This window comes from Anabrus simplex, chromosome 1 (genome assembly GCF_040414725.1).
Source record: "Anabrus simplex isolate iqAnaSimp1 chromosome 1, ASM4041472v1, whole genome shotgun sequence".
In the NCBI taxonomy this organism is placed as follows: domain Eukaryota; kingdom Metazoa; phylum Arthropoda; class Insecta; order Orthoptera; family Tettigoniidae; genus Anabrus; species Anabrus simplex.
In genome coordinates, this window is record NC_090265.1 from 1,504,049,846 (window position 1) to 1,504,069,663 (window position 19,818).

At 38.1% G+C, this 19,818-nt stretch overlaps 1 protein-coding gene across 1 annotated transcript in view; it reads left to right on the plus strand.

The window, feature by feature from the left end:
• The window catches only part of LOC136861459 (uncharacterized), a 353,179-nt gene extending 335,747 nt beyond the window's left edge, over positions 1–17,432 (plus strand). Inside the window, exon 4 of the mRNA XM_068226135.1 lies at positions 17,322–17,432. Coding sequence (XP_068082236.1) covers positions 17,322–17,432 — 111 coding nt within the window. The remainder of the gene's footprint in view (positions 1–17,321) is intronic.
• Positions 17,433–19,818: the final 2,386 nt, after the last annotated feature.

Below are 19,818 nucleotides of genomic sequence, written 5' to 3' on the forward strand. Positions count from 1 at the left end.
TGCAGATCATCGGGGTTCGTTCAGTAAGTTAAAACTTCGGCATTGTGAAATTGCCTATAATGCTTCATTGAAAAGTAGGAAAGAGATAGATGTAATAATAATAATAATAATAATAATAATAATAATAATAATAATAATAATAATAATAATAATAATAATAATAATAATAATAATAATAATAATAATAATAATAATACGGTTTGGGTCACGTAGTTGTCAGTCTGCATACGATAGTACTAACGCCACTGTCGGCAGTCCTGAAGATGTTATCGTGGTCTCTCATTTTCAACCAGGCTGTACAATAACTAAGGTCATGGTCGCTTATTTACCCACTCCTAGCCCTTTCCTAATCCATTGTCGCCGTAAGACCTATCTCTGTCGGAGCTATGAAAAGTAAGTTGTAATATTAAAAATAATAATATATCAGCTATGTCTCCTTCCTTGGCTGAATGGCCATCTTAGCAGCCTACGGTTTAGAAAGCTCTGGGTTTAATTATTGGCCAGGATGGAAATTCCCGTGGCTCGGGCACACTTATTCATACCCACACAACACCGGTCCAAACCAAGGTGTGTTGCCGACCCCCAAGTAATTGGGAAGAAGCCAGGATGAAGAAGATAAGAAGAAGTATATGATCGATAGACTCGTTGATATTAATACAAGGAAACGTATTTCTTCATAATCACTTTCTTTTCGGTTTGATGAAATATTTTGCAGGTTTTTCCGCATTTAGGGGTAAATAACTTACGTTTTCAAGAACATGCAATTCCTACCATGCCTCCTTCATCTTTGTTCATACTGGAACTATTTTTACTTCGATCCCTTAGGTCTTAGTTATCAAATGAGGTACAATTTAGTGCAATTTTTGTTCTGGATTTGGTATACCCACTCCCCATCAAAACTGCCATGACCCATCTTATATATTGCCTCACTTAATCATGTGTTCCCTTTTCTGTTTTAATATTACCGATTGCCGATCGGATTAATTCAAATGAGTGGCACTCCACGTCACGGGGAGGAATCAAATCCTATCTCTACGACTCCATTAGTACTGCACTATCCGTCTCACATTTATCACACCTTGCTCGAAACTCTCCGGCTAATGAGTATTGGCAGGACATTTTACGAGGATATTTCACATTCCATAAATCCACAACATATATTTTCTAGAAATGTTTTACAGGTGGGAGTTATATATCAATTGAAATTATGATACTCCATTTTGATTTTAAAAATTGTATTTGTAGGTCCTAGTATATGATTCACATAGTATAGTTTGCACACATTTTCAGTATAAGTGATGTGAGACAGAGGAACCTCTAAAGGGGGTCAAGAAAATCAGCCCGTATAAGTCACCAGGCTTACCACGTGAAACTCTAGTACTATCACAGATTTGCTTGGGTATTATTATTTTTTTGTGATACGACTAATGACTCTTAGTGAACGGCATTCATCCTTAATTTAAAAATAATCTTAAATATTCGGTTTCCAACAGTATTCAGCAGTACTACACTTTGTTCAATGAGATATGGTCAAAATATTATGATCGAGAAATCGGATGAAGATACAGTCCATTAATGTCTTGCCAGCCTTACTAAGGACACCTTATTTCCTGCTGAGAGGATCCGAGACGATGTAGTTGAAACAATATGTCTGACGTGTAATTTTCTCTGCAGCAGTGAAATAGGAGCCTTTAATATTACCAAAATAGCTCATTATCTCAGGATAACCATATTGGTACGATCAGTAAACCATTGCCCCGATTTTCTAAAATGCTGACTGAGATCGGTAGCTGTAGTCGCTTAACTGCGGTCAGTATCCAGTAATCGGGAGATAGTGGGTTCGAGCCCCACTGTCGGCAGCCCTGAAGATGGTTTTCGTGGTTTCCCATTTTCACACCAGACAAATGCCGGGGCTGTACCTTAATGAAGGCCACGGCCGCTTCCTTCCAATTCCTAGGCCTTTCCTATCCCATCGTCGCCATAAGACATATCCGTGTCGGTGTGACGTAAAGCAAATAGCAAAAAAAAAAAAAAAAAAAAAAAAAAAAGTATTTTAGAGCGCTCAAACGCGATAACTCCGTGTCACTACCTTCCAGGATGTTAATGAATTCATGCCGGGCAGCATGTTTCGACACCTCGGTGTCTCTTAGCATCTACAGTAATGCAGAGGAAGTTAAACTAATGTTAATAATAATAGAGTAATAATAATAATATCTATATATATAAAGTAGCTTGTCCTGACTGACTGACTGACTGACTGACTGACTGACTGACTGACTGACTGACTGACTGACTGACTGACTGACTGACTGACTGACTGACTGACTGACTGACTGACTGACTGACTGATTCATCATCGCCGAGCCAAAACTATTGGACATAAAGAAATGAAATTTTGGGGATATATTCATATTAAGATGTAGGTGCTCGCTAAGAGAGGATTTTTGGATATTCCGTCGCTAAGGGGGTGAAAAGGGGGGTGAAATTTTAAAATGAGTGTGTCTATATCTCAAAACTTTAAAAGTTTACAGATGTGAAAATTGGTATTTAGAATCTTCTTTAAAAATAAGGAAACATGTATTTTTTTTTGTTTTCAGACAATCCCAATAGGAGGGGTGAAAAAGGATGAAAAAGGGGTTGAATGCCTTTAATCAGGATACCGGTACTTATATCTCAGAAACTGAAGATATTACAGACCTCAAAATTGGTACTTTTGATCGCTTTCAAAAATAAAGAAACACATATTTTTTTGTTTTTGGAAAATCCAATTAATGCGAGGGTGAAAAGGGGGGTGAATTTTTAAAACGAGTGCATCCATATCTCAAAAGTGTTAAAGTTTAGAGATGTAAAAATTGGTATTTAGAATCTTCATTAAAAATAAAGGAACACGTATTTTTTTGTTTTCGGAAAATCCCAATAGGAGGGGTGAAAAGGGGTGAAAAATGGTTGAATACCTTTAAAGAGAATACTTATATTTTAGAAACTGAAGATATTACAGACCTGAAAATTGGTGTTTGGGATCTCCTTTAAAAATAAAGAAACGCGCATTTTTTTGTTCTTAGAAAATCCAATTAATGGTGGGGGGTAAAAGGGGGGTGATTTTTAATATGAGTGTATCTATACCTCAAAACTTTTAAAGTTTATAGATGAAAAATTGGTATTTAGGATGTCCTTTAAAAATACAGAAACAAGTATTAGTTTGTTTTCGGAAAATCCTAATACGAAGGGTGGAAAAGGGTGAAAAACAGGATGAATGCCTCTAATGTGGCCACTTATATTTCAGAACCTGAAGATATTACAGACCTGAAAATTGGTATTTGGGATCTACTTTAAAAATAAAGAAACAGGTATTTTTTTCGTTTTGGGAAAATCCAAATAATGAGGGGTGAAAAGGGGGATGAGGTTTTTAAAATGATTGTATCCATATCTCAAAACTTTTAAAGTTTATAGATGTAAAATTTGGTATTTAGAATCTCCTTTAAAAATAAAGAAACACGTATTTTTTGTTTTCGGAAAATCCTAATAGGAAGGGTAGAAAAGGGTGGAAAAATGTTGAATGCCTTTAATAAGGCTACTTATATTTCAGAGCCTGAGGATATTACAGACCTGAAAATTGGTATTTGGGATCTGCTTTAAAAATAAAGAAACAGGTATTTTTTCGTTTTTGGAAAATACAAATAATGGGGGGGGGGGGTTGAAAAGGGGGGTTGAATTTTTAAAATGAGTGTGTCTACATCTTAAAACTTTAACAGTTTACAGATGTAAAAATTGGTGTTTAGAATCTCCCTTACAAATAAAGGAACACGTATTCCTTTGTTTTCTCTAAATCCTAATAGGAGGGATGTAAAAGGGTGAATAATGGGTTGAATGCTTTTATGAGGATACATATATCTCAGAACTCAGAAACTGAAGATATTACAGAACTGAAAATTTGTAAATGGGATCTCCTTTAAAAATAAAGAAACACGTATATTTTTGCTTTTGGAAAATTCAGTTAACGGCGGTTAAACGGAAGTGACAAATTGGGGCGAATTTTTTGAAAGACTATATCTACAGAATATCTGAGAAGCGTAAAACGTTACAGACGTAAAAAGTGGGTATTTAGAATCTCCTGTAAGTGTAAAGAAACATAGGTGATTTGTTTTTTGGAAACTCCAGTTAAGGGGAACTAAAAAGGGGGTAAAATTTTAAAATGAGAATTTCTACAGTATATCTCAAAAACTCAAAATGTTACAGAAGTAAAAGATGGTAATTTTTTATTCTATTAAAAATAAAGAAACATGTATTTTTAGTTTTCGGAAATACCACTTGCGTAGAGGGGGGGACTAAAAGTGACTGAAAATGGTGTTGAATTCTTTTAATTAGGTTACTGATATCTCAAAAATGAAGATGTTACACATGTGAAATTTGATTTTTGGAATCTGCTTTAAAAATAAACAAACACGTATTCTCGGAAAATCCAATGAAGGGGGTTTGGGGGGTTATAGGATTGAAAAAATTAATTGACTTAATTGTATGAGAATACATACATCTAATAAAAACGAAAGTTGTTACAGACGTGAAAATTGGTATTTTGATCTCCTTTAAAAACAAAGAAAAGCGCGTTTTGGGGGGAAACAATCTTGAGGGGGGCGGGAGTGAAAAGGAGTTGAATTCCTTTCTTGAGGACACATAAATCAAAATCAAAAAAGAGGTTAGAGCGGTGATAAATGGTATTTAGAAGATCCTTTACTATTAAAGGAACAAGTATTTTTTGCCTAAATATCATTTTGTGAGGGGGGAGTGTGAAAGGAAGTTAAAAAAGTGACTTATTTTTAAAGGGCTACTTATGTCTCCAAACTGAAGGTAATAGACGTGAACATTGGTGTTTGGAATCTCCTTTAAACATAAAGAAACACGCCTTCTTTTAATTTTTAGGGGGGTGGGGGTAAATAAACTTAACGGCGGTGGGGTGTAAAAGGAGGTGAGACCAATTGATTTTACTGTTCATAATGTACTTATAAGGAGCCTCCATTGCTCAGGCGGCAGCGTGCCGGCCTCTCACAGCTGGGTTCCGTGTTTCAAATCCCGGTCACTCCATGTGACATTCGTGATGGACAAAATGGAGGCGGGACAGGTTTTTCTCCGGATACTCCGGCTTTTCCTGTCATCATTCATTCCAGCAACACTGTCCAATATTTCATTTCATTTGTCACTCATCGATCATTGCCCCAGAAGGGAGCTTCGGCAGCCGGCACAATTCCTATTGTCGCCGCTAGATGGGGCTTTATTCATTCCATCCCTGACCCTGTCGAATGACAGGAAACAGGCTGTAGACTTTCGATGTACTTATTCTGATCATAAACCGATCATTTTTAATCTTTCCTGGGTTCTTTTTCAACAGCCATCTTTTCCTTCGGAGAACGTTCTTAGATTACCGTAGATTCTCCTGGCATATAAATAAAAAATTAAACACATTTGAAATAAACGATAGGAATGAGATTGGCCGTCAAATTGTTCACCTCTATAATAAGGCCAATAATACACGGAGGTATGTCATTCGTATCGCCAGAAATCCCGCACACTTGCCTACGCGCGACAATGGTGCTGGTCACATTGTCAACAATGACAATGGCAGCAGATGCAATTTACCGCCAAGTAGCGGTCTTTCATCTTGCTGTGGGGTCCAGAACATATAATAATAATAATAATAATAATAATAATAATAATAATAATAATAATAATAATAATAATAATAATGTTCTGGACCGCCGTCAAATGTGCGGACCACGCTGGAAACGGGTCCTGGACGGCTAATGACTAAGAATGCAGTCCGGCCGCGGGTTCAGTACCGCCAAGGCACCCAAGACGACACCACGACAGATCCCCTGAAGGATTTGATCCATATTAAAAATGCTTATAGGAAAATATGGCAAAGATTTAGGGACTCAACTGACCGGGTGGAATACCTGGACCTAGCCCGGGAAGTACGAAATCGATTGCTGGAAAGAAAGATTGAAAAATGGGAGGAAACTTGCCGTAATCTATTAGAAAACGAGTCAGATCGCGAATTTTGGCGGATTCTCGCAGAAAACGAGTCAGATCGCGAATTTCGGCGGATTATTATATATCTAAAACAATAAGCATTCAATTTCAGTATATTACCGTAGCGAAGCACGGGTATCTTGCTAGTATATATATATAACAATACCAGAAGGCGCAGTGAAAGAAGCATTATATAGGGTCGGTGACCAAGATGTTACACCTCATAAAAGAAGAATTATGATTATCAGCAACAACATAATCAAGTTATAAATGTCAGTACTCTTCAATGAAAAATGATTAAAATGCCTAGAGTTGGTAAAAAAAAAGACGAAATATTGAGCATTAATTCCAGTAGGTAGAAAATAAAAGTATAATATTATTCGTAGAGCACCTCACAGATCTCAATATGTCATGGCTTGAAATTTACACTTTTAATATATGTGTGGAGACAGTAATTGACAAATGCACAGGAGTGCTATTCTTTAAGTTTCCATTTTCACCCCTCGTGGTCGTGAATCATCATTCCTGCCACAGGATACAGCGGGTGACATCCCATATTGTTTCAGCAAGAATATTAAGCTCATAATGGCCTCCCTGGTGAACTCGTCGCATCGCAGGGAAATGATAAAAAAACAGGAAGGCCGACAAGTTTGGTCCATATAGCTCTCAGACTCTCAGCCACAACATCCTCCATAATACTCATCTGAATCAAGAAAATGAGCCTTTCAAATCTGACCTCAGGTTAACTACTCGTATAAAATAATAATAATAATAATAATAATAATAATAATAATAATAATAATAATAATAATAATAATAATAATAATAATAATAATAATAATAATTGGATGCAAGTGAAAACAGTCTAACGTACCATAGCTGGGAAGAAAAACTGGTTGGAATCCCACTCAGATATTTCTAAGTTGTTTTCTGTAGATTTCTGCTGCAGCTCCAGGTGAATACATTGAGCTGAAAATTGTACTTCAGTTGATGTTATTAGAAGTTAAAATTACAAATAATTTGTGAAACAGATAATCGTATGCATTCAAGTACCTAGGGGTGTATTTTTTGTTCTGTATGTTTGTTCCTACCCAGACCTATTTCTGGTGATATAGGGGCCTACAGAGTGCAGACTATACTAGGTATCCTGGTGTGGGCTAGATCACGTTTGCTATTTTGAATTTTCTGTATCAGTCTCATTCTCGGCTTTGCTAATATGGAAGTGACTAAAGTATGGGCGTTACTAGTAATGCAATTCCTGATGCAGTCAGACCCTATGATGAATTTTGCATAAGTCTTGCCTAAAGGGTCGGTTGGGCACACTGATATGTAACAGTACCTTCTGGTTCGGTGAGGAATATAACGGGAGAAACTATCTCTCTCTTTACTTCCCTAGTAAACCTCTTCAGTAACACCTAGCCTACTGAAGACAGCTGATGGTGGATCTGTTAAGGTTCCAACCAGTCTTCGAGCTGAGGAATAAACATATAGGCTGTACATGTTTGTCCACTGTATAGCAGAAATGCAACATCTGTGTTTTAATAACTGGCACTCTTTCCTTCGTTAGCCTATGTGACCTGAATGAAGTAGCCAGGGTCAGATGAGATCATGAAGTAGATTTTATGTTCGAATGTCGTTCATGTCACCACGGACTGATTCTATTAAACTTCCTCCCCAATTTGGTGAAATTCGATTACGCGACACTCGGGTTGGGAGCCGAGTATTTCAGCTACACCAAAAGCATATACCACCACTTTTTAAATATATATTTATAAATTGTCTCAGAAACAAAAAAAACACGAAAATCATGGGTTTAAGGAACTTTTTTTTAATATTCGGGATCTGTTTGTAGGCCTATGTGAATCGTGTTCTATTTGAGACAAACTATTACTATCAATATTATGGTAAACGCTGAAGACCAGAAATTGTATATGAACGTCGCAATATTAAAACGCGGCGAACACGTTTTGTGATCATCGCGTTAGGCCTATAGACAATATTCAGATGGAGACTTTTCTTTGGTGTCATTTACCACTAAATAAGAATCAAGTCATATGGTGTTGTCTCCATCCTTCTACGTTTGGGGACGCAGATAGGGAGACGCGGTCTTGTCAAAGCTGATTTTAGTAAATGAGGAGATGAAAGGAACCGAAAATCTATTAGAGGAAGCCACAAATAGCAGGATATGGTTTTCGGTCACAGGGTCATCCAGTTATCGTCTATCGAATTCCTGAACGTCTCTCTTCCCTTGCCTTGACAGCTCACTGATACCAGAACAAAGAATCTGTGCCTAATTAACTCGTAAACGGCTGCTGAACGTGTATTAAATGGATGCAATCACCACAGACTTTTTCAGTGAGACAACTGAGACTTTTAAATGTTAATGTGAAGTATCAACGGTCAAAGCTGGTAGGGAGTTGCTTGGAAATATATGTCCTTTAGTTGAGGAACACATCTGCAAGGAAAAATCCAAAACCATTAGCCTGCCAGCCATAAAGACCTGAGCAGTAGCGAAGGGCCGGAACTTATTATTGATTATACCTAAGCACCCTCATATATTCCACTAGTAGTCACTGCTATTGTAAGGTTCGCAAAACCCAGACCCATGTGCGTCTTAAGAGGTGAGAGTCTCGTTTATAGATTTCTCTAACCTATGACGAGGAATCAAACCCTTGTCCTTTATGGTAAACTGAGCCTCGGTTATGCATTCCTCTAGGAGAGAAGAATAAATTAAATTTCCAACAAATATCAAGAAGATAATGGATCTTGAGTAAGTAAATTATAGGTCTCCAAGAACATCAAGATTTACAAGCAATGAGGTCTCGCTTCAGAAGACTCTCCTGCAAGGCTAGTTTATTTGGCTTTTAAAACATCGACAATCACTTCTGGAATCCGGATTTTAAGGTTGAGTGGTTTGCACGGAAGACTTCTATTCGGAGGGCTATGGGTTCGATCCCAGCCCAAACCGGGGAGGTTAGCCACATGTAGTCAACCGTATGGCTAAGGGAATGCGTGTTATGTTTATCTTAACACACACCTCTTCACAGAAAATACCACCATGCCACCCCTATTCCATTAGTTACAGTTCTGTTACCAGTCTAATGATCATGTATTCATTTCATCGCCCACATCATGGTGCTACAGCCCTGATGGGCTTTATCATACCAAGTACACCACTACTCAGCCTGGAAGCTTGGAAATTACGGGATGACGCGTATTCAGCGCGCGAATACTCCCGGTCTTCTTGGTTTTCTGTACCAGGGCCACTACCTCACTGTGAGGTAGAAGCTCAACTGTTATCACGTGGGCTGAGTGGACCATGTATGAGCCGTCAGATCTAGGTAAAAATCCCAGACCTGGTCGGGACTGCGGGGCAAAGCATTATGTTCTTTTCTAATGTCCAGTCCTATGGCTGAACGATCAGCATTGAGGCCTTCAGCTGGAGGGCCTGGGTAGGAATTCCATCCGGATCAGGGATTTTAGCAGCGACTATTTTATTCCACTACCTCGGGACTAGGTGTTGTTCTTAATACATTCAACTTCATTTGTACATTAAACATACCACCCTACCAGCCATCACAGTAATACGCAACAGGAAATACTTCCATCTAAATATGTTTAGCATCAGGAAGAGCATGTGACCTTAAGACTGTGTCAGGTCCATATATGTTACACATATCGCACCCACGACCCCACATAGTTGTGAGAAAAGTGGCGGAAAAGGAAAGAATAAAGTGCATTGATTATGGTTTTTTTCGCATGCTTTCCACATTTTTGTTTTATGTGACAATAAGAATCACATGAAGAGACCTACAGTAGGTCTGATTTTTCTTCAAAAGTGCCTATTGTTGAGAAGGGAAAGTTATAAGGACGATAAAGTCCCCTAAAGGAATCACATAGGGTGGTAGCTTATGGTGTCCCCTGTATATTAGCTGTTAGCATATCGCGCGGAAGGAAGTCCCTTTTGAGAAATGTGTTGAGCGTAGTTGCCGTCACCGCAAAGAAAAGAAGTGTAGCACGTCTCCTCGGCGGGGCCATATTTCACCTCCCTTTTTGATAACAACTTTCCCCCCTCACAGGACTTAAGTCCGTGGCGCGGAAGATTGCTGCCACGTCTTATTGGCTTTCCGACAGTCCTCTGGCCGCGTGATAAATTGGGTTACCTTCAAAACACAGGTGAAAGAGTCACACCCTCCACAACACTTTTATGCATATTTAAGTAAGGAAGTTCTGTCAGCACCTCATGAAAAAGGAATTGCAAGCTTGTCTTTCATTAAGTCCACTGGGACGCAAATCCATGACATTATTTAAACAGCCAATGTATGTCAGTAAATGTCAATAAGTCAATAAGTAAAATAAGTCCATCTAAAAGCTAAATGTTGCTTTTCATCTGACTTGTGTGCCACTGGAGAGTAATTACACGAATATTCTAGTTAACGTTTCACTCACAAGTAACAATTGTCTTGAATATTGTAACAGGTCATCATGGCCTGTTACATAGGCTACACGATGTAAATAAATATGAGAGAAAATTATGCGAAACAAAGTGACTTATAGTTTTATGTGACTCTTAGCTTTTCACGCAGACGTCGGAGGTTTGAATCCGTGATTCCTAGGGCAGAAGGTTCTCCAGTAAATCAAGTAGGATCAGGAAGGGCATCTGGCTTTAATTCTCTCACCAAAACACAAAATGGTGAGGGGCGTATAGCCAAGTAGTAATGTATCTGGATTCTCACCCAGATGGGTACGGTATGAATACCAGGTAATGCATGTGAGATTTTGGAAATGGAACGCCATATCCCGGTAGTTCGGATTGTACGTAAAATTTGAGGTCCCGTTACAATGATCACGATATCAACAGTCACGCAAAACTTTAAAGATTTATTTTCTTTGCTTTAAAACAAAAATGAGCAACAGTACCTCCAGCGGTCCCCAGAAAGATAGGCTGAAGAAAGTACCTTAAGTTAGTTTTATAAAACATTATTATGAATTTATAATCTCAATGATAAGAGAAACTCACAAATATTCCCAAGAATTCCAACCACGGTCACGCAGTAAAAGACAGAAAACTAGTTATTAATCCATGAGCTTAAGCATGTGCAAACTTGAACCCCACAAACGACAAGATAACTAGCCTACTTGAATCCAGTGGTTAGAAACAATAATTACAAGTGTGTGATTCGAGGAGTAATACTGCAAGTCAGCCTAAGAAATACAGTAAACTGTTCAGAAAATCACCTTGCAGGAATTTGATCAACATTCGAGTATCAAGAAGTGTCTGACGCAACCTCCGGGGATACCATTATAAATAAGAATGGAAGTAAATTTGAGGTGTGACAACACAGAGAGGAGTTTACTCAAATAGAAATGCCTTTGAGTTGACACAACGCATAAAGAAATTCATAGAAACCGAAATCAAAACACCTTTGAATTTTTACAACAGAAAAAGGAATTCATAGAAATAGAAATGAAATCACCCAACATGCTGATATTAGGAATGAAAATAATTTTGAGGTTTCATGAAAAATAAGGAGTTTATCCCCCGAATTTTGGGCCAATTAATTTAATTAATTTAATATTTTTCCAACGAAACACTGTACAATTAAAACACTGCTGTGTTCTGGTATTTTGGCCTCAGGGCCTACTTCTTATTCTGTGGCAGGCTGAATGTTACTGAAATATCACTATTTTGTCACAAGATTAAGATGATTTAAACTGCCAATAATAAACTAACCAAATGTATTTCGACAGAAATTAGATTTTTTAATTTTGCTATTTGTTTTACGTCGCACCGATACAGACAGGTCTAATGGCGACATGGGATAGAATATTGGGAAGAATTGACCTGGAAATTAATTAAATTGTAGGGTTCGAACCCACCATATCCTGAATAGCAGCTCTTAGCTACATGACTCAAACCCAGCGGCCAATTTGCTCAGACCAATAATTCATAATCAGACATTATTTCATGATATTGTCCAGTCAGATACTTTGTAGGTCGTTATCCAGTCATTTAAATCTACCCATTCATTGGTGTTAACTACTGGTCTTTAACTGGTTGAGTAGAATTAGTTAATCTGGATTAAAACATTTGAAAAATTACACAGAGTTGAAAGCAGATCTCAAAAAGAAAAAAAAACAGGGATCGCATAAATAGTTAGGTTATTACCTGATTGTGTTTGCACTCTATACCTTCGCATACATTTTTCACTTCGTAATTAAGATCCATTTCTATCGTTCTTTCATTTCTCATCAGTATCATGTATGTTCTTGTACCTGACCTGAGCAGCCGATGGATGACTGTATAAATGGGAACAGCTCAGAAGAATATCCGACAAAGTTCCTACCCTTAACTTATCAATTCAGGCGATTCACACTTAACCTTTCAACGCGGTCAAACATGGGAAACATAAAAGAGATAGATGTTAATATTATACCATCATTTCATATTCGTATAAGAACAATCGCGTTGTCCAACTCTACCTTCCTGTCCCTAGTAAAATATCTGTTTCCAAAATTTATCTTGTCAATGCTGCTTTGAAGGTGGATGGTGGGGGGTGAATATCGTATAGGCCTACGGATGTGGATGCATACTTTAATATTTCTCCTGGACCCTTCCTTTTGAAAATTAGCTTTGAAATTCATATTGGCACCCTGGCGTGAGTATCGATACGGTTAGAGCAGCCTCACTGAGGGAAAGAGAAAGAGAGAAAGGGGAATCCCCCAGGGAGCCCAGCTCAACCCCTCTCTCCTACCCTTCTTCCTTCCACGCTCCAGCTATATCCTTGCGCCATGGCATAACGTGCAGCCCATTGTTTTATGTCCAGGAAATTGGAGTCAACCTCAATGTTTCCACAGGGAACCCTTAACGAGACCAATTTGAATATATTTGACATGGATTTTAAAAGACCCGTGAATTTTTATTACGCGTCATCTGTAAATATAGACCCCTCGGGGCTTTTTGGTTCAAGTAAAAGGGAAGAGAAGGCAAAGAAAAAGGAGCAAGAATTCAGGGAAGTGAGAGAGAAGGAGATAACTCTAAAGAACTCTCTCAATGCAGAAGACTGAGAGCTATTCTCTCCGATCACTCATTTCTGTGGACGAGATGGACAACATCAACACACAAGAAAGTATTCTGAGGGAACTCTATACATTTTGCAAAGAAAATTCATCAAATTCGTAAGCACATAGAAATATATCAAAAATACATGTATAACAGAAATACACTTTACGTATTAGACTGTCATTTCTGAAATCATCTGAAACCTACTTTTCAGTATAGTTAAGTTACTCTAGCAACCAGCTGGTCAATAAGTTGAATTCATACTCCACGAAGGAGCAGCGCGCCACATTTTTGTTTTTCCCCTCTGTTAGGGTAGATAGCATATAATTAAACGCCATGACGGAACAGCCTCGGAGGGCTTTGGCCTACCATGCGACTGCTACTCATACCGAAGGCCTGCAGTTAACAAGGTGTCGTGTGGTTGGCACGACAAATCGTCTCGACCGTTATTCTTGACTTTATACGGTAGAGCTGAGCATATAATTAGCTAATTGCAAATCACACCTTAAACAGTTGTCTAATTCCTTGATGTGATCTTCCTCTGTTCTCAACCAGAAATGCTGTCCTGTGACTTCCTTCCTGTAATTTGTCATCAACTCGACCTTCTAGAAATATGGTCCACTAGTGGAGGGTTTTATCGGCCGGTTGATCCTTTGATTCTCTCTTTCCTTACTGGGAAGAATGAAAGTATAAATCTCCTGTAGTTCAATAAAAATTGTTTTAGTTCTTTATTACATCCTTTCCTACTATATTTTTCAACCGACACCACAATTATTTTTAATGAGGTTACTTATATCACAAAAACTGAACGTGTAACAGACGTGAAAATTGGTATTTGATCTCCTTTAAAAATAAAGAAACATGTATTTTTTTTTTTTGTTTTCGGAAGATCCACTTAGGTCGGGATGGAGTTGGGGAAGGACTGATAAAGTGATTCAATTCTTTTTATGGCGATATTTATATTTCAAAAATTAAAGATGTTACAGACGTGGAAATAGTTATTTGGAATCTACTTTATGAATAAAAAACATGGAATTTTTAATTCTAAATTTTCGACTTGAGAGGAAACATGGAATTTTTAATTTTAAATTTTCTAGTTGAGAGGAGACTGTTTCTCACGTGTACAGTTCTATGTCGCATGGTCATCTTAACCCCAAAAGGCAATACCACTAACGTGGTTTATAAAGAGTTTCTGGGGTAAATGAAACTTAATTTTTCTGTGAGGTTCTGTGAGGTTTTATACTTTAGGGATTTTCAGATGATGTCTTAGTGCAGTACCGAGGAACGATTACTTTGATCAAATTACGAAACCCACGCGAGCGAAGCCACGGGTAACTCACTAGTATAGCATATAATGAAAATAGGTATCAACTGCATAACATTCATGGTCTCATCCGTGTTTATGTTGGTCATCACTGAAAAGAGATTCTGGTAATTATGGTAGGTTCGAAATAATGTGGTCCTTACGAAATGTACAAATTAAAAAGTAATAAAAGAAACCTGGTGCCAAATATAATAATACATGTTCTTCTTCCACCGCTTTTTCCCACACCTGTGTGGTCGCGGGTGCGAACTGCGTCACTCGTTTGCATTTGGCCCTGTTTTACGGCCGGATTTCATTCCTGACGCCAACCCTATGTAGAGGTATGTAAAATACTATTGCGGTTTCTGTGGTAGTTGTTGGTGTCGTGTGTTGTCTGAATTTGAAGAGGAGAGTGTTGGGACAAATACACAGTTCCAGAGCCAGAAGAATTAACCAGATGAGATTAAAATCCCCGACCCGGCCGGGAATCGAACTCGGGCCCTCTGAACTGGAGGGCTCAACGCTGACCACTCAGCCAAGGAGCCGGACAGCTTAATAATTCATGTTGTCTGCAAAAAAAATAGTTGTACGTGAAGCCACGCAGTTACTGAAACAGAGTTCTATTCTGATGATTTCTTCATAAAGATAAAGATTTATTGGTAAAACAATAAAAAAAAATTAAAAACAATTGCCGGGCTGAGTGGTTCAGACGGTTAAGGCGCTGGCGTTCTAACCCCAACTTGGCAGGTTCGATCCTGGCTCAGTCCGGTGGTATTTGAAGGTGCTCAAATACGACAGCCCCATGTCGGTAGATTTACTGGCACGTAAAAGAACTCCTGCGGGACTAAATTCCGGCACCTCAGCATCTCCGAAGACCTTAAAAAGTAGTTAGTGGGACGTAAAGCAAATAACATTATTATTGATTATGTAATATATATAGTATTTTATACACTTAAAATTGATCAATAAAATCTGGAATGAGACTGCATAGTAAACGATTTGTGTTTGCTTTATTGCCTCTGCTAGCAATAGACCATCTGCTTTACCGCGTCCCAGGTGTTCTTGTCTAATGTATTCACCTAGAACAAGCGACTTTCTCATTTAAATAAAGCTTGACAGAGATTCCTTAATCGCTTCCCAGAAGTTGTTGAAGTCGCCGAGGGCTTACGAGCTTGCTGGCTGTCAGTACCTGAACTTGCAAAGACAATGTCTGTAATGGCACCACTTTTATAAATTGCTGCAGGAATAATTAATTGGCTCGAACCCCCCTCGCCCCCGCATCTCTCTCACTCTCTCTCTCTCGTTCTGTATATTCTATATGTATGTGTGTGAGAGAGAGTGATCAATGTTAAGTTAGGGATGGTGGTTTTAAAATGCTGGCCACTTTTTTGTGTGTTTTGTTGGTTAACATACAGAATGCATCATTTGCTTTTTAAATTTCCGGGGGGACGAAACACAATACTGTCGTCGTAGCTGAAATGGATTGAAAGCTTTATATAGACCTTTTATTGTGAGCATTTTTACATAATGAATCTCTGTTTCGTATTTCCGGGTGACATTAAGGGAGGACAAGTAGAGAGCGGAATTGCTTGATTCCTATAGAACCCCATTTCCACATTTTAAAATAATAATTGCACAGATGGAAAATGAAGAACTGGGTCCACCGGAGATATTATGTTCATAATCTCTCATTTAACCTGTATGTCAGTCAGCGGTTGTCCACCTTTAATGGTACTCGAGTTATCCTTTTTATTGTAACTACATTGGGAATAGTTTTATATACACACATTAGCTGCCTTATGGGAGTTACTGATTTGTCTCCAAATATGTCATGAACTATGATATCAATACTGATAGAGAGAAATTCTTAACAGATTATCAGATTTTTGGGTGTTTTATAAGCAATCTAAGAGGAATTGATGATCACAATGCCTTGCTCTTCCTAAAAGAAACATCTTCATCATACGATACCGATGAGGTAGCAGTCAATGTTCAGTGATCAGTTGGTTCTCGACTACCGTGTGGATCAGAATATTCGGGTATATTCCGTCGGATACTGTGGTCTAGAAGTGTTCGCTTTCTGATCCGTTGATCTCAGGATCGATTCCTGGCACTGACCGAGATTTATGTTTGGCAGTAGAGTGAAGTGTCTGAGCCCTGCTTAATGTGAAAATATCAGCCGTAATTATAAGTTAAGGTTAACAATTAGAGGGGTGTCACCCTGGTGACGACAGTGCGTCACTGTAACTTGATCTTTGTCGCAACTGTTATTACACAGGATGCTATAGCTCCAATTGCGATTTTCTTCACAAACATACTTCATTTAATTTTTCGGTATAGTTTCTACTCCCTAGTTTCCTAAGAATATTAATTTATTGTTTTCTAATTCGCCCACACTTACGCTTCTTGAACATATGATGGGGATTTTGTACCACAAGAAATTATATGTTTGATCATTTTCAGAAAGTATCTCTTCGACATATAGGTTTATAACTTACCATTCAATTTGCCTTAAAATATAACAGGACTAATCTGTAGAAAACAGAAAGTAAATAAATTCACAATCAATAATGTACTGAACGTTATTTTTTTTCTAGAAGTTAATGTTGAAGGAAAAGGCAGTAACAAAATCAAAGTTGCAATATTGTTACGCTTTTCGCCTTTCATTCCCTCTTCTACCTCCTTTATAAATTTCCTTTACCCATAGCAGCACACTGCTACATTTGGAAGCACGGCTTTACTATCACCTACAGCACGCAGGGGTTTGTGGATACTGAAGCAACGGAAATGTCTGTACTTTTTCCTTGAATTTCAATTAAATTTAGCACTGGATTTCTACAAATGTTCTTTCCCTGTAATGGATTCATTATTACGGTAACATTTTATTTTCGACTTTAGGTATGTTAATAGTACTTATTTTGTGTGTTTCAGGCTATCCGATGTACTGTCCCCAGCTGTTCCTGTGAATGTTTTACCCCTGGAAAGATGAACATTCGGTACTGCGACACGTGTAGCCACAGCTGGGTCCCTCATGGTAAGTGAAGAGAAATTTTGGCTAATTTTTCGAAACTACTTATGTCGATAACTGTATAATTCTTGTGGTGTATAACGTAATTAAAATCCAAACCTAAGACTGAAATTGTCGAAATATTACACATAGTACTAAACAATTCAACGACAAAGGTGCATACAAAATAAACATGACATACCTAACTTGTCAATGAACATTAACGATCTCCCGCAAGCACAAGTTATCGACGAAGTGTTTAGAACACAAAAAGAACTTGTCAATATGAATGCAGATGAATATCACGGTTGAAGTGAAACATCAAATATTTCTTCTTTTAATGAAGTATGTAGGCAATTGATCCATTCTATTTAACGTAGAAATAAAATGTATGACCATGGTTGCATTCATTTGTTTATACAGGATGTATCCCTGATGATCACGCGTTAGAGATTCCATCAAAATAGGCGAAATACATATGTACAGCTCTAAAGTATTAAAACTTTACGGTAATCGATCAATTCACGTCATCACAATACTTTGCAGGTCTTACTACTTAAGCACGGGGCTAATTGTCGGTAGATTATACAAGAAAGCCCCCATATTTAACAAGTTGCTCAGTTGTGTATTAACTGGACCGGGCAAATCTTATTTCCAGAGGGCAAACTTATCATTGTCTTTCTTGAGGAACTCCACGTCTTCAAAATACATCTACCATTCTTCTTTTTGTTACCCTTGAGTGGTCAATGAATTACCCTTAACAGGTTTCAAATTGATGAAAATCACTCCCGAATACATGAAATCAGGTCTGAAGGACCTATGCATGTCTGACTTCAGTAGGGCTTCTTCAAGTTCCTACTTTGGGTCTCGCATTATCGGATATCATAAAATAACTTCTTGTATGTAAATATTTCATTAACATACTGTTATTTTTGGGTTCATAAATATGTTAATATCAAGTATTGGAGGATATCTCCTCATATAATTATCAATACTTCACAACCGGTAGCTCCTCGACCATAGACGAATTTTGGGGTAACTCGGGTTTTGTTTAATGAGTTAGTTATTCTCATAAGGCACGCATTTCCCAAGTGGCATTAAATGCAGTCGAATTAATCTACTACTTTATGGATTTTCAGCTGTGATATTAAAGCTTATATTACGTAGACGGACCTTATTATGTCTCTGTGCTACTGAGAAATGAGTATATTTGTTTAATTACGTGATCATAGCCCATGTCTAGATCGTTTGTATCTGTGTAAATAACCTTAACAAAGTGCTTTAATTTAAATGAAAGAATCTTCCCTTGAAAAAGATTAACTACTTTGAGGAAATAAAGGAAACATAATTTCAAACCTTCAAGTTCCGTATCTTGGCTTTCGGACATCAGAGCCCTAGGTTCGATACCGACTAGATCGAGGTATTTAAACAGTAAATGTTTAACTCACTTGGCTCGGTAACTGAGTACCTGAACTGTTCTCATCATTCACACACCACATCAATCAATCAATCAATCAATCAATCAATCAATCAATCAATCAATCAATCAATCTATCTATCTATCTATCTATCTATCTATCTATCTATCTATCTATCTATCTATCTATCTATATATCGATCGATAATCAGTCAATGAATCAATCAATCACCACTGCATTGATTGTTGTCTCAGGTGGCAGATTACCTATCAGTTTTTACGCAGTCTTTTCTTAAATAATACAACATTATCCTCCACCGGGGTATGATGCCGCTTTCCGTGCACGACAGCCACCACCCATCAGCATCGGAGGTTCTGACTTACAAGGGTAGCATCCGCCTAGACTAGCCCCATGAAGTTATTATTATATAACTTAAGACTCATCCTTGTTGCTACTCAATGTCCAGCATAGCTCACCGCGCCCCTATCTAAGGGTGTTTTCTTCAAATAGATATTCTGATTGGGTGAAATTGTGATAGCATGTGATTAATAGGTGAGTGTTGAACCGTTTTATATCTAAACACATATATAATGTGACATTCTTAACACGTATGATTTAGTGCTATCATCTAAAACATAGCCTCTCATGGGTTCCGTGGTTCAAATCCCAGTCACTCGATGCGAGGTTTGTGGTTGGCAAAGCGGAGGTGGGACAGGTTTTTCTCCGGGTACACTAGTTTTCATTCCACCAACAGTATCATTAGAGTTCTCTGTCAGACGAGCGCAAAAGACTTCAGCAGCCGGCACAATTCGTATACTCGCCGCTAGATCGGGATTCATTCATTCCATTCCTGACCCACTGAGCGAGTTGGCCGAGCGGTTAGGAGGGCGCAGCTGTGTGCTCGCATCTGGGAGATTAGTGGGTTCGAATCTCACTGTCGGCAGGCCTGAAGATGGTTTTCCGTGATTTCCCATTTTCACACCAGGCAAATCCTGGAGCTGCA